We start from the raw sequence: 13,009 nt of genomic DNA on the forward strand, positions 1-13,009 counted from the left end.
TTGTCCAGGTCTTGCTGCATTTGTACATAGACTGCTAGTGAACCTTCGTTGCATTCCCTCTATCCAAGTATATCTTTCCTTAGGTAAGGAGCCAAAACTGCCCATAATACTCCAGGTGCAGTATATAATTTCAGTAAGACATCTTTACTGCTTATACTCAAATCCTCTTGTAATAAATGCCGACATACCATTTGCTATCTTAATTGCTTGCTGTATCTGCATGTTAGCTTTCAGTGACTCATGAACAAGGACACCCAAATCCCTTTGAAGTTCAACACAGCCTCTCACCTGTATTTCTGTTTTTTTCTACCAAAGTAGATAACCACATTTTTCCACATTGTATTCCATTTGCCAAATTTTTGATCACTCACTTAGCCCCTCCAAATCCCCTTGAAGCATCTTTGAATCTTCCTCACAGCTCACACTTCCATCTAGTTTTGTGTCATCTTCTAACTTGGAAATATTATATTTAATTCCACATCCAAATCATTGATATAGATTGTGAATAGCTGGGGCTCAAGCACTGATCCTTGCTGTATCCCACTAGTCACAGCCTGCTGAGCTGAGAGTGACCCATTTATTCCTATTCTGTTTTCTGTCCAACTAACCAGTTCACATTCCGTGCTGGTATATCACCTCCTATCCCAGGTGCTCCAACTTTGTTTACTAACCTCTTATGTGGGAGCTTATCAAAAGCTTTCTGAAAATCTTCAAATGGTTTCATACTTCTGGAATGTCCTGAGATCATGAGTGCTACTACATAATAGATGAGATGATGTCGTACAGCAGTTGCTTACTTAATTGAATGTTGTTGGCATTAAAGTTTACACGCCAACAGTGACCAGTTGTGAGTATCCATTTAAAAGTTGGTGCTATAGTGTATTAAAATGTGTGGTATTATACAATGGAAGCATTTCCCTATTTACGGTCAGCTAATTTAGTGCAGACTAAGGATTAAGCCTTGTTTGCCTCATGGGGAGGGGTAATTGAAAGGGATCAAAATGACCCCATATTGAATAGCAAATAAAATTCTGTAAATTCTGTAGAAATTGGAGTAGGGGAGAAGGAAGGATATTCTAAAGAAAATACCTTCAATGAGAAATATTCAGTGCGGTACTAAGAGAGTGCTATACTCCTGCTCGTACATGGAAAGTCATAAAGAAGAAGAAGGATTTGCATTTCTTTGGTGCCTTTCATCATCATTGGATATCACAAAGTGCTTTACAACCAATGAAAAACTTTTGAAGTGTAGTCACTGATACAATGTAGGCAACCTGAATTTGTTGCAGCAATTTGTGTGCTGTAATGTTCAATCATGGCCCCTGTGTCCCCTCCCCTCATGTGGCTGTGAAAAAAATCCTCATGGCAGTATTCGAAGCAAAGCAGTGAATATTGTGAGGTGTCCCAGTCAAAACGTATCCCTAAATCAGCACCTCCAGAACAGATTATCTGGCTAGATATCTCCGTGGTGTTTGTGGGACCTGATGCAATTTGGCAATTGAATGCTGAATTTCCCTATATTGCAACAATTACTGTACTTCATAAGTCATGGCTGTGTACATTATTACAACGTATTGATAAGATTTACCTTCTTTGGCAGCCTTCCATCTCATGAGCTGATGGTTTGTGTCTTGGTGGGCAACTCTGTGTTAAAAATTACCTGGTGTGGTTAAGGAGCCCTGCTCTGGCATGATAGCGCCTGCCACATTTACTGCAGATGAAGCTATAGGCTGAGCGGGCGCAGGAGTCACTGGCCTCTGTTTTCTCTAGACTCTCTTTTTGGCTAGCTGAGGTTTTAGTTTCTTCTCGTCTCTACCAAAGCTACTTCATACAGTTCAGTCTCCAAAGATCAGGGCCATCAGTGATTGCCTCCCAGTATCTGTGCTAATATCTGCTAACTTATCTCATTTGCAGGTGTTCCTGTAGCAGAGATATGGGTGTCCAGCAGATTGTGACCCAGTGGCCAGTTCACTGTACAGAAAGTCTTTGGGAATGCAGCTGCCATCTATCTGAGCCAGTGCGGACATTGTTGGCCTAGCAATGAGTGCATGATGATTGAAATAGCATCCTCCATAACCTCTGAATTGGTGACCTTGTCCTGCCAAGAATTTTTTTTATTCTTTCAGGGGACGTGGGCGTCACTGGCTGGGCCAGTATTTTTATTACCCACCCCATAATGCTGTTGAGAAGGTGGTGGTGAGCCACCTTCTTGAACTGCTGCAGTCCATGTGGTGTATGTACACCCACAGTACTGTTAGGGAGGGAGGGAGGGGTTCCAGGATTTTGACCCAGTGACAGTGATGGAACAATGGTATGTTTCCAAGTTGAGATGGCGTGTGGCTTAGAGTGGAATTTGCAGATCGTATTGTTCCCATGCATCAGTTGCACTTGACCTTCCAGGTGGTAGAGGTCACATGGAATGTGCTGGTGAGGAGCCTTTGTGAGTTCCTACAGAGTATCTTGTAGATTGTACACACTGCTGCCACTGAGTGTTGGTGATGGTGGGAGTGGATGTTGAAGATGTTGGATGGTGTCCCAATCAAATTGGCTGCCTCGTCCTGAATGGTGTTGAGCTTCTTGAGTATTGTTGGAGCTACACTCATCCAGGCAAGTGGAGAGTATTCCATCACACTCCTGACTTGTGCCTTGTAGATGGTGTACAGGCTTTGGGGAGTCAGGAGGTGAGTTACTCACCACAGGATTCCTAGCCTCCGACCTGCTCTTATAGCCACAGTATTTATATGGCTAGTCCAGTTCAGTTTCTGGTCAATGGTAACCCCCAGGATGTTGATAGTAGGGGGATTCAGCGATGGTAATGCCATTGAATGCCATGGGGAGATGGTTAGATTCTCTTTTGTTGTAGTTGGCCATTACCTGACACTTGTGTGGCGGGAATGTTACTTGCCACTTGTCAGCCCAAGCCTGGATATAGTCCAGGACTTGCTGCATTTGGACATGGAATGCTTCAGTATCTGAGGAGTCACAAATGATGCTGAACATTGTGCAATCACTAGCGAACATCCCCACTTCTGACCTTATGTTAGAAGGGAGGTCATTGATGAAGCAGCTTAAGATGGGTGGGCCGTGGACACTACCTTGAGGAACCCCTGCAGAGATGCCCTGGAGCTGAGATGATTGACCTCCAACAACCACAACCACCTTCCTTTGTGCCAGGTATGACTCTAGCCAGTGGAGAGTTTCCCCCCTGCTTTCCATTGACTTCAGTTTTGCCAGGGTTTCTTGATGCCACGCTCGGTCAAATGCAGCCTTGGTGTCAAGGGCAGTCACTCTCACCTCAACTCACCTCGGGTTCAGCTCTTTTGTCCATGTTTGAACCAAGGATCTAATGAGGTCAGGAGCTGAGTGGCCCTAGTAGAACCCAAACTGGGCATCAGTGAACAGGGTATTGGTGCATATGTGCTGTTTGATAGCATTGTTGATGACCCCTTCCATCACTTTGCTAATGATCAAGAGTATATTGATGGGTCGATAATTGGCCGGGTTGGATTTGTCCTGCTTTTTGTGGACAAGATCTACCTGGGCAGTTTTCCACATTGCAGGGTAGATGCCAGTGTACTGGAACAGCTTGGTTAGGAGGGGTAAGATTAGTTCTGGAAACAAGTCTTTGGTATTTTGCGCAATGTTCAGCACCATTCACAACTCCTCAGATAACGAAGCTGTCCATGCTCAAATGCAGCAACACCCGGACAATATCCAGGCTTGTACTGTCAAGTGGTAAGAAACATTCGTGCCACACATATGCCAGGCAATGACCATCTCCAACAAGAGAGAATCTAAACATTGCCCATTGATATTCAATGGCTTTACCATCGTTGAATCTCCCACTATCAACATTCTGGGGGTTATCATTGACCAGAAACTGAACTAGACTAGCCATATAAATACTGTGGCTACAAGAGCAGGTCGGAGGCTAGGAATCCTGCAATGAGTAACTCACCTCCTGACTTCCGAAAGCCTATTCACCATCTACAAGGCTCAAGTCAGGAGTGTGATGGAATTCTCTCCAGTTGCCCAGATGAGTGCAGCTCCAGCAACACTGAAGAAGCTTGACACCACCCAGGACAAAGCAGCATGCTTGATTGGCACCGCATCCACAAACATTCACTCCCACCACCACCGATGCACAGTGGCAACAGTCTGTACAATCTACAAGATGCACTACAAGTACTCACCCAAGGCTCCTTAAGCAGCACCTTCTGGATGGTAGCGGCCATGGGTTTAGAAGGATAAGGGCAGCAGATGGATGGGAACACCACCACCTGCAAGTTTCCCTCCGAGCTACTCACCATTGTGACTTGGAAATATATCGCCATTCCTTCAGTGTCGCAGGGTCAAAATCCTGGAACGTCCTCCCTGACAGCACCGTGGGTGTACCTACACCACATGGACTGCAGCGGTTCAAGAAGGCAGCTCACCACCAACTTCTCAAGGGCAATTAGGGGTGGGCAATAAATGCTTGCCTAGCCAGCGATGCCCACATTCCATGAATTAATGAATAAAATACTTTTGTACCCGTTTGGTACAACTGAGGTGGCTTGCTATCCCGTTTCAGAGGTCATTTACCGGTCAGCCACATTGCTGGGGGCCTGGAATTACATGTAGGCCAGACCAAGTAAGGATGGCAGATTTCCTTCCCTAAAGGGCAGTAGTGAACCACATGGGATTTTACGACAATCAACAGTGGTTTTGTGGTCACCAATACTGAGACTAGCGTTTAATTCCAGATTTATTAATTGAATTTAAAAGAATCTAGTGGGTCCCTTGTGTACCTACAGAAGTTAATAAGATTTTTATCAATTGAAAATAAGTCGAGGTTATTGTTGGGTGAAGATGATGTGGCACATACTGATGTATGGAAGATGTCCTACCTAGTATATAAAAGGTCCTGGGGAACTCATGATGGTTACTGTTTAATTGCTTTGTTTGATTGGATGTGCTAGGATTTTTCTCCAGCACGTAGATTAGGTGGATTGTAAAATTTTATACATTTAGTACAGCGAACTGAAGGAGTGAAAGTTCATGATCTGAGTTTTCATGGCTTTAATCACTGTAACCCCTGGATGAAATAAGATTAGAAGTGTCTGGGTATTACGACATCTCCAAATTTCAGAAATCCTAGATTAGCACTTGTTATACATTTTGAGGGAAGCTTTTAATACAGTGATTTTGAGTGTGTATTCTTGTGAATACCCAGTGCTATCAACAGCCCTCTATTCATGATGCCACCATATAGGGAGGTGGAGGGAAGTTACAGAATTTAGTTTATTACCTGTAAGCAGTTGTTTTAAAGCATTGGCATGAGGGATGGTGGGTGGCATCATTAAATGTTCCTTATATATACACACACACAAATGTAAGGAAATAAGAGTTCTTTTTTTAAATACATGACAGTGTGATCTATTGAATTGCAGTGTGTGCACTGATGCAAACAAGGTTTAATATGTTGCTTTGCCTTTACACCAAGTCTGGAACATAACTGATATTTTTTATTTATTTTTCACTAGATAAAAAACTTGCAATCAACATTTGTGAATTCTTCATCAGTTTCCACCCCTGTGGGCTCACGTAATTGGTCAAGGTTCAAAGCCGCTCATTCAATTCATAAAAGGAAGAAAGGTAACTGTTTGGGTTTGGTTATGCTGTAAATTATTCAAATTACACAATAACAGTGTATTAAAAACAAACCTAGCTAAATATTATACTTGTAATACAGCCAAATAGGACATTTGTGGCCTATGACTGCCTCATCTGGTATTCTAAACAATCCCATCTACTCCTTGTGCTTATTAATATGTTCTTCCTTTGGTTTCCTTCATTTGGTGGAACTATGCTCTGTTATTTGGAGGTGGAGCATGAGTGATATGAGTTCTGTCTTAATAAAACCTTCAGCGGATGTGGATGTCTGACAGCCATGCCTCCCAGCAGCATTGTATTATGAAATGTTGAGCTGAGGCTTTTTTCTTTTTTTGTATTTTTCCCTAATATTGAAATATTATTTAACTCAATGTATTGAATATACTTCAGAAATATTCCCAAAATTTCTGTATTTATTTTAATTATACTATTCAACCCCCTGAGGCAGCTGCTTGTTCATTGTATCAGTGCTGTCATAGCTTAGCTGCAGTGTTTTCAACTCCTGCACTGAAACTGTACTGCTAACCATTTATGCAGAATTGAGATCAAGTGTAGGAATGAGTGTCTCATCACTTTTTATGACTTGCATTGTAATATAAAGTAAACTTAGCCATGAAGTATATGTAATGTTAATTTGGAAATTTGTCTCTCTCTTTTCCAGTCATTGTTACACCTTTGAAACCTGGTTGCACCATGCCAGGTGAAAATATTTCAGAATCAACATACCTTTCAAGAAAAGAAAATTGTCATGACCAAACCCTGGATAAGTTGGTTTCAATGGCAAATTATTCTCCAACTCCACTCAGCAATAGAACAAGACGATTGAGAGGTTCCTTTGTGGTAGGCATAATAGCATGAAGTTATATCTAGTTAGTTAATTTGAAAATGTTGACTGGATAAAATGGAAGAAAGTTAAAACCTTGATTTGATCATATTTTCATCTTGATAGCATTGTAATGAAATTAATTATTTTGTCCACTTGGTGAGCTACAAATCACTTCTGCAATCATATTTCATATTTATTTTAATTTTATATTTCAACATTTGTGTAATTTTTATTAAAAGCAAAGAAAGTTGTGGGCCAGTAAAATGGCAAAGTATCCAAGATAAGTGCATCCTTTTTAACTGCTTAACAGTGGAGAAAAAGGCATTGAGGTTTATTAAACAAGATGCTTCCTTTTGGATCTGATCTGTTTATTGTTATTGAGCAAATAACTGATCTGTTTTCAGTGAGTGTACATTTGAGTATTGGAACATGATTCACACATGCCAGAAGTTTCTTTGGAATGGGGAAAAGAGAGTAGTTGACTGAATAAATAGATCACATTGACCAAAATAATGTCATCCATAGATAATTTTACTGGTACCACATTATTTCAATGCCTGAAGTAAAAATCAAATGAGTTTTTACAAAATGGTGCTGCGACAAAAGATTGTTGAGTGATCATTTCCAAAACTCCGTACAGTAATTATTTGAGACTGGGGAGAGGGGTTGGGGAATTACATCAGTTAACCTAAAATACTATTTCATATTTTAAGATTACTGCAGTTTTAATCTGATCCAGAAAGTATTTGATGTTTTCCTTTTAAATTATTTAATATTTCCTTTCAGTCCTATTAGCATTTGTAAAGTTCCAATTTGAGTGTGTTTATAGCTTCAGAGCATTAAGACATTTAATTATAGACTTGAAATATACGTGAACAGTTTATATACTAATTATTTATTCTATTAACTATCTTTTAGAACAAATGGTCATCAATCCTGCAGCCAGTGTTTCTTACAGATGAAGAGAGAGTGTACAGTGAATGTCATCAGAATGGTCCCATTTCCTTTAAAGAATGCATACCATTAACCAAACTCAAGAAGTGTGTGAAAATTGGAGAGGGAGTCTTTGGGGAAGTTTTTCAGACGACAAATGATGATGGAAAATATGTGGTCTTCAAGGTACTTTGTCAAGAGATAATATCCTAGAATTTAAAGCTGCATTTTGCAGCACAAGAGGGTTATTTTACACCTGCACTGGCTCTCCTTAAAGAGTTATTCATATCGTCCTATTTTCATGCCCTTTCCTGAAATCCTTTTACATTTTCCTTTTCCAATATTTATCAAATATCCTTTTAAAAGCTTTTCCAGATTCTGCTTGCAACATTGCTTATGGAAGGGCATTCCGTATCTTAATAATTCAGCAATTATGTTATAAAAATAGTGTCAGGCCACCACATTCAGTTGCATAGTGCCTGTACTTTCAGTGCCCCCACTTTTGATTAAGGCAGTGCTGGGTGCTTTTTGTGGGTAGGTCATTGACACAGATACTGGGGGCATGTGCCAGAAGTATGCAGAGTAAGCAGGTGGAAATGTCAGTCAACACATAAAGCTGATTTGATGTTAGCGGTGCCATTTTTGACCTCAACGCTTGTGCAGCTGACATGCATTCAATCAGTGGGAAGGACCCCACCCTGGCTGTACAACCCAGCACTATTTCAAGGGATCTGCTTCACAAAAGAAGATCCTTACTGAAATCTGTCACTTACTGCAGTCAGAACTGCTGCCACAAGGCAGGGCGAGGACAGCATTGTTAGTGCTTGTGAAAATGACTGTGACCATGAATCTTTCTGCATTGGGCTTCTTCCAGTTGGAGTTGGTTATATATGCAGCATTTCCCAGTTAGCCAATTAATGTTGCACAAGAGAGGTAACCGAGAGGCTGTGTGCAAAGAGCTGAATACATTTCATTCATTCTTCCCAGGGAAAAGTGGGTGGGCAGGAGATTTTGCCAGGATAGGAAGCTTCCTCATGGTGCCGGGTGCCGTTGGCTACATGTACCTCATTTTCTGGACACCACATATCCATTTGGGCATGATGTCAGCCTGAAAGGATTCTACTCTCTCTCGATACCAATGATGTGTGACTATACTCTGTCATTCAGGTCACTCCTCAGTACCCTGGCAGCAGTCATGATGTCTTTATTCTGTGGCAGTCCGCTTTGCAATCTGCTTTTGAGCCGCCAGGCCAAACCAGAGAGGGGTAACAGGGTCTATCTATAGACCATGGCTCATGACTCCTATTCACAACCCAAGTATATGTGGAAAGCATACATATAATGAAAGCCATGCTGCCAAACAGAATGTGATGAAGCAGGTCATTGTGATGCCTAAACAACATTTCTACTGCCTGGATAGCTCTGGAGGAGCCCTGCATATTTTGCTAGTATGCACCTAAAATTCGTCACCATCTACTTCTGCACAACCTCACAATTGCGAGGACTTACCATCTTTGTTACTGGTATAAATCAATCAATGCTGTATACATTGGTATACAGTGGCTTTCTAGCCATGAATAATTGAGGGTGAGAAACTTGGGTCCGAAACTAATGCCTTAATCTTAAATAAATAATGGCAATTACAGGGTTATGAAGACGATGTTGGCTAAAATAGACCGGGAAAATCAGTTAAAGGGTAAGACAGCTGATAAACAGTGACAGACATTTAAGGAGACATTTCATAACTCCCAACAAAGATAGATTCCATTGAGAATGAAAAACTGAGCATAGTTTAATGTAGGCGGCAGGGGTCTCGCCCACTGACTGGAGAGCCGGAGGGAGCCCCATGTTGCCTCTCTTTGAGAAGGCCTGCTGCATTAGGTGCCAATCAGGCAGTTGTGGGCAGCGGTGGGTTTTCCACGGTTTCAAGGACCCCAGGGCCGAAGTCCTACCTGCTAAGACCTGCCGGCTAATAGCAGGCCGGCAGCTGTTCATTGTTCAGTAGTGCCACTGAGGAGACTGTGGCTGCTGTTAATAATTCAGCTGCAAATCGGATGGTGAATGGGAGAAAGGAACTTGGTGAGATTGAAATCACTAGGGAAACGGTACTGAGCAAATTGGAGCTGCAGGCTGGCAAGTCTCCGGGACCTGATGGACTACATCCTAGGGCCTTAAAAGAGGTGGCTGATGAGGTAGTTGATGCGCTGGTGTTAATTTTCCAAAATTCGTTAGGTTCTGGAAAGGTTCCATCAGATTGCAAAGTAGCAAATACAACTCCTCTGTTCAAGAAGGGAGGGAGGCAGAAAACAGGAAACTTTAGGCCAGTTAGCTTGACGTCTGTGGTGGGGAAATTATTAGAATTGATCATTGAGGTTATAGCTGGGCACGTAGAAGAGCTCAAGGCAATAAGGAAGAGTCAGCATGGTTTTGTGTAAGAAAAATCATGTTTAACCAGTTTATTGGGAGATTTTTTTGAAGGAGTAACATGCACAGTGAATGAAGGAGAGCCTATAGATGTACACTTGGATTTTCAGAAGGCATTTGATAAGGTGCCACATCAAAGATTATTACAGAAAATAAAAGCATATATTACAGTGGGTAACATATTAGCATGGATAGAAGATTGGCTGGCAGAAAGCAGAGAGTATGCATAATAGGTCTTTTCCTGCCAATCAGAAAATTACAAGTGGAGTCCCACAGGGGTCTGTACTGGGTCCTCAGTTTTTTACGATTTACATCAATGATATAGATAAGGGAATTGAGGACATGGTAGCTAAATTTGCAGATGACACAAAGATAGGTAGGAAAGTATGTTGTGAAGAGGACATGAGGTTGTAGATGGACATAGATAGGTTGACTGGGTGGGCAAAGATCTGGCAAATGGTGTTTAATGTGGGAAAATGTGGAGTTGTTCACTTTGGCAGGAAGAACAGAAGTGCAGAGTATTACTTAAATGGAGAATGGCTGCATAATTCTGAGGTGCAGAGAGACCTAGTGGTTCTTGTACATGAGTCACAAAAAGTTAGTATGCAGGTACAGCAAGTAATTAAGAAGGTTAATGGAATACTATCCTTTGTCACGAGAGAGATTGAACATAAAAGTAAGGATGCTATGCTCCAGTTGTACAGTGCATTGGTGAGACTGCACCTCGAATACTGTGTGCAATTTTGGTCTCCTTATTTAAGGAAGGATGTAAATGCATTGGAGGCAGTTCAAAGGAGTTTACTAGATTGATACTTGGAATGAGTGGGTTGTCTTATGAGGAAAGGTTGGACAGACTGGAACTTAGGAGAGTGAGGGGTGCTTTGACTGAAGTATACAAGATCCTGAATGGCCTTGACAAGGTGGACATAGAAAGGACGTTTCCTCTTGTGGGGAGTCCAGAATTAGGGGTCACCCTTTTAGGACAGAGATGAGGAGAAATTTTTTCTCTGAGGGTTGTGCAACTTAGAAATTCTCTGCCTCAGAAGGTGGTGGAGGTGGGGTTATCGAATATGTTTACGGCAGAGGTAGATAGATTCTTGTTAGGCAAGGGAATCAAAGGTTATCGGGGTTAGATGGGAATGTGGAAATCGAAACACAAGATAATCAGCCATGATCTTATTGAATGGCTGAGCAGGCACGAGGGGCCGAATGGTCTACTCCTGTTCCTATTTCTTACATTCTGATGTTCACCCACCTGTCCCCAGGAATGGTGAGGGATCCAGGTCACAGGTAAGTGGCAGAAGGGGGCCGCAGGGGAGGGAGAGGGGTTGGCAGAAAGGATAGGGGACTGGCTCTCGGCTCTCCTTCCTAATGCTTGTTCCCTCAATCAGGTACTGAGTGCCTTTGAACAAGGGCCCCCCATCCCAAAGCCTGCAAGCAACCCCGACAGTGTTTTTTTTTTGGGCTTCCTGCATGGTGTGTCCCCCTCTCATCCCTTGGTGAATACCAGTGGTGGTGGGATGAGGCCCTTAAGTGGGCATTAATTTCCCAAGTAAAGGCCCGAATTAATGGTGGGGCAGATAGGCGATCCATGAGCCTTTCTGACATGGACTTAATTGGGGTAGAGGTGGGAAAGCAGTGGAGTCCCCGCCCACCCAATTTATATGCCATTAACCAAGACACAGGGGAGGGTATTAAATTCTGCCCTCTGAGAAGGATCTGTGGCTAACTAAGGAATTTAAGGATGGTATCAAATTGAAAGAAATGACAAAAGTGCTGTGAAGATTACGAGTAGGTCAGAAGATTGGAAAAAGTTTAGAAACCAGCAAGAGATGACTTCAAAAATAATAGAGGGGGAAATCAAAATATGAGAGCAAACTAGCAAGACAAATAAAATGGGCAGTAAGAGCTTCTACACGTAAATTAAAAGGAAGAGAGTAGCTAAAGTTAAAGTTGGTCCTTTAGAAGATGAGATTGGGCAATTAATAATGGAAAACAAGGAGGTGGCAGAGACTTTGACCAAGTGTTTTGTGTCTGTCTTCACAATAGAGGACCATAAAAGCATCCCAATAATAGAAAGTCCAGAGGCAAAAAGGAGGGAGGAACTTAACAATTGCTATCATCAGAGAATAAGTAATGGGAAAGCAAATGGGACTAATCCCCTGGACCTGGTGGTCTGCATCCTAAAAGAAGTGGCTGTAGAGATAGTGGATGCATTGGCTGTAATCTTTCAAAGTTTGCTAAATTCTGGAAAGATACCAGCAGATTGAAAAACTGCAAATGTAATGCCCCTGTTAAAGAAAGGAGGGAGATTAAAGGGAGGAAACTATAGGCCAGTTAGCCTAACGTCTGTCATTGAGAAAATGCTAGAATCCATTATTAAGGAAACAGTAGAAGAGCATTTAGAAAATCATAATACAATCAAACAGAGCCAACAAGGTTTTATGAAAGCAAAATTATGTTTGACAAGTTTATTAGAGTTTTTTGAGGATGTAACAAGTAGGGTAGATAAAGGGGGACTAGTAGACTTGGATTTCCAAAAGGCATTTGTTAAAATGCCACATAAAAGGTTACTACACAAGATGAGAGCTCATGGGGCTGAATTTTCACCTTGGTGTGTGGGTGCATGCCCAACGAGTGTGAAATAGTGCATGATGACGTTGGACAAGCGTTCTGACTTCATCGCACGCTCGCACGATATTTTGGTTGGTGCGTGTGGGAGTCAGCAGTGTGCCTGCTGACAATTAAGAGGGCTATTAAGCCCATGAATAAATTAATTAAATTGAATTTTTCCCTGCCCATCCAACCTTATGGTTGGTGGGTAGACGAATAGGCCAAGCGGTTTTTGCGAAACCTCATGCGCGGGGCCAAGTGGGCTATTCATCCAAATTGATGCCAGTGAACGCAATCCCAATTTTCCATTCACCAGTGGTTCTACACTTACGTTCCCCCTTTTTGATCATTAGTGCCTTTTTTTTCCACTCTGTAATTCTTGGCCACAATGCTGAAATAAGAACTACCACAAAACAAACATTCCAAAACAACTTTATAAATCAAGCTGTCCAATATTCCATATAAAATTGAACATATCGTCCTTGTGCATTCCTTTAGTGCCTGCCTTCCTGGTGCTCTTGACTTTCCTGGTGTTACTATTGCAGTACTACACTAGTC

General features: G+C 41.9%; 1 protein-coding gene across 1 annotated transcript in view; it reads left to right on the top strand.

Moving 5' to 3' along the window:
- haspin (histone H3 associated protein kinase) overlaps positions 1-13,009 on the top strand; it is a 58,038-nt gene that overhangs the window by 19,177 nt on the left and 25,852 nt on the right. Inside the window, exons 5-7 of the mRNA XM_041194587.1 lie at positions 5,526-5,637; positions 6,317-6,495; positions 7,400-7,600. Coding sequence (XP_041050521.1) covers positions 5,526-5,637; positions 6,317-6,495; positions 7,400-7,600 — 492 coding nt within the window. The remainder of the gene's footprint in view (positions 1-5,525; positions 5,638-6,316; positions 6,496-7,399; positions 7,601-13,009) is intronic.

This window comes from Carcharodon carcharias, chromosome 1 (assembly GCF_017639515.1).
Source record: "Carcharodon carcharias isolate sCarCar2 chromosome 1, sCarCar2.pri, whole genome shotgun sequence".
Classification (NCBI taxonomy): domain Eukaryota; kingdom Metazoa; phylum Chordata; class Chondrichthyes; order Lamniformes; family Lamnidae; genus Carcharodon; species Carcharodon carcharias.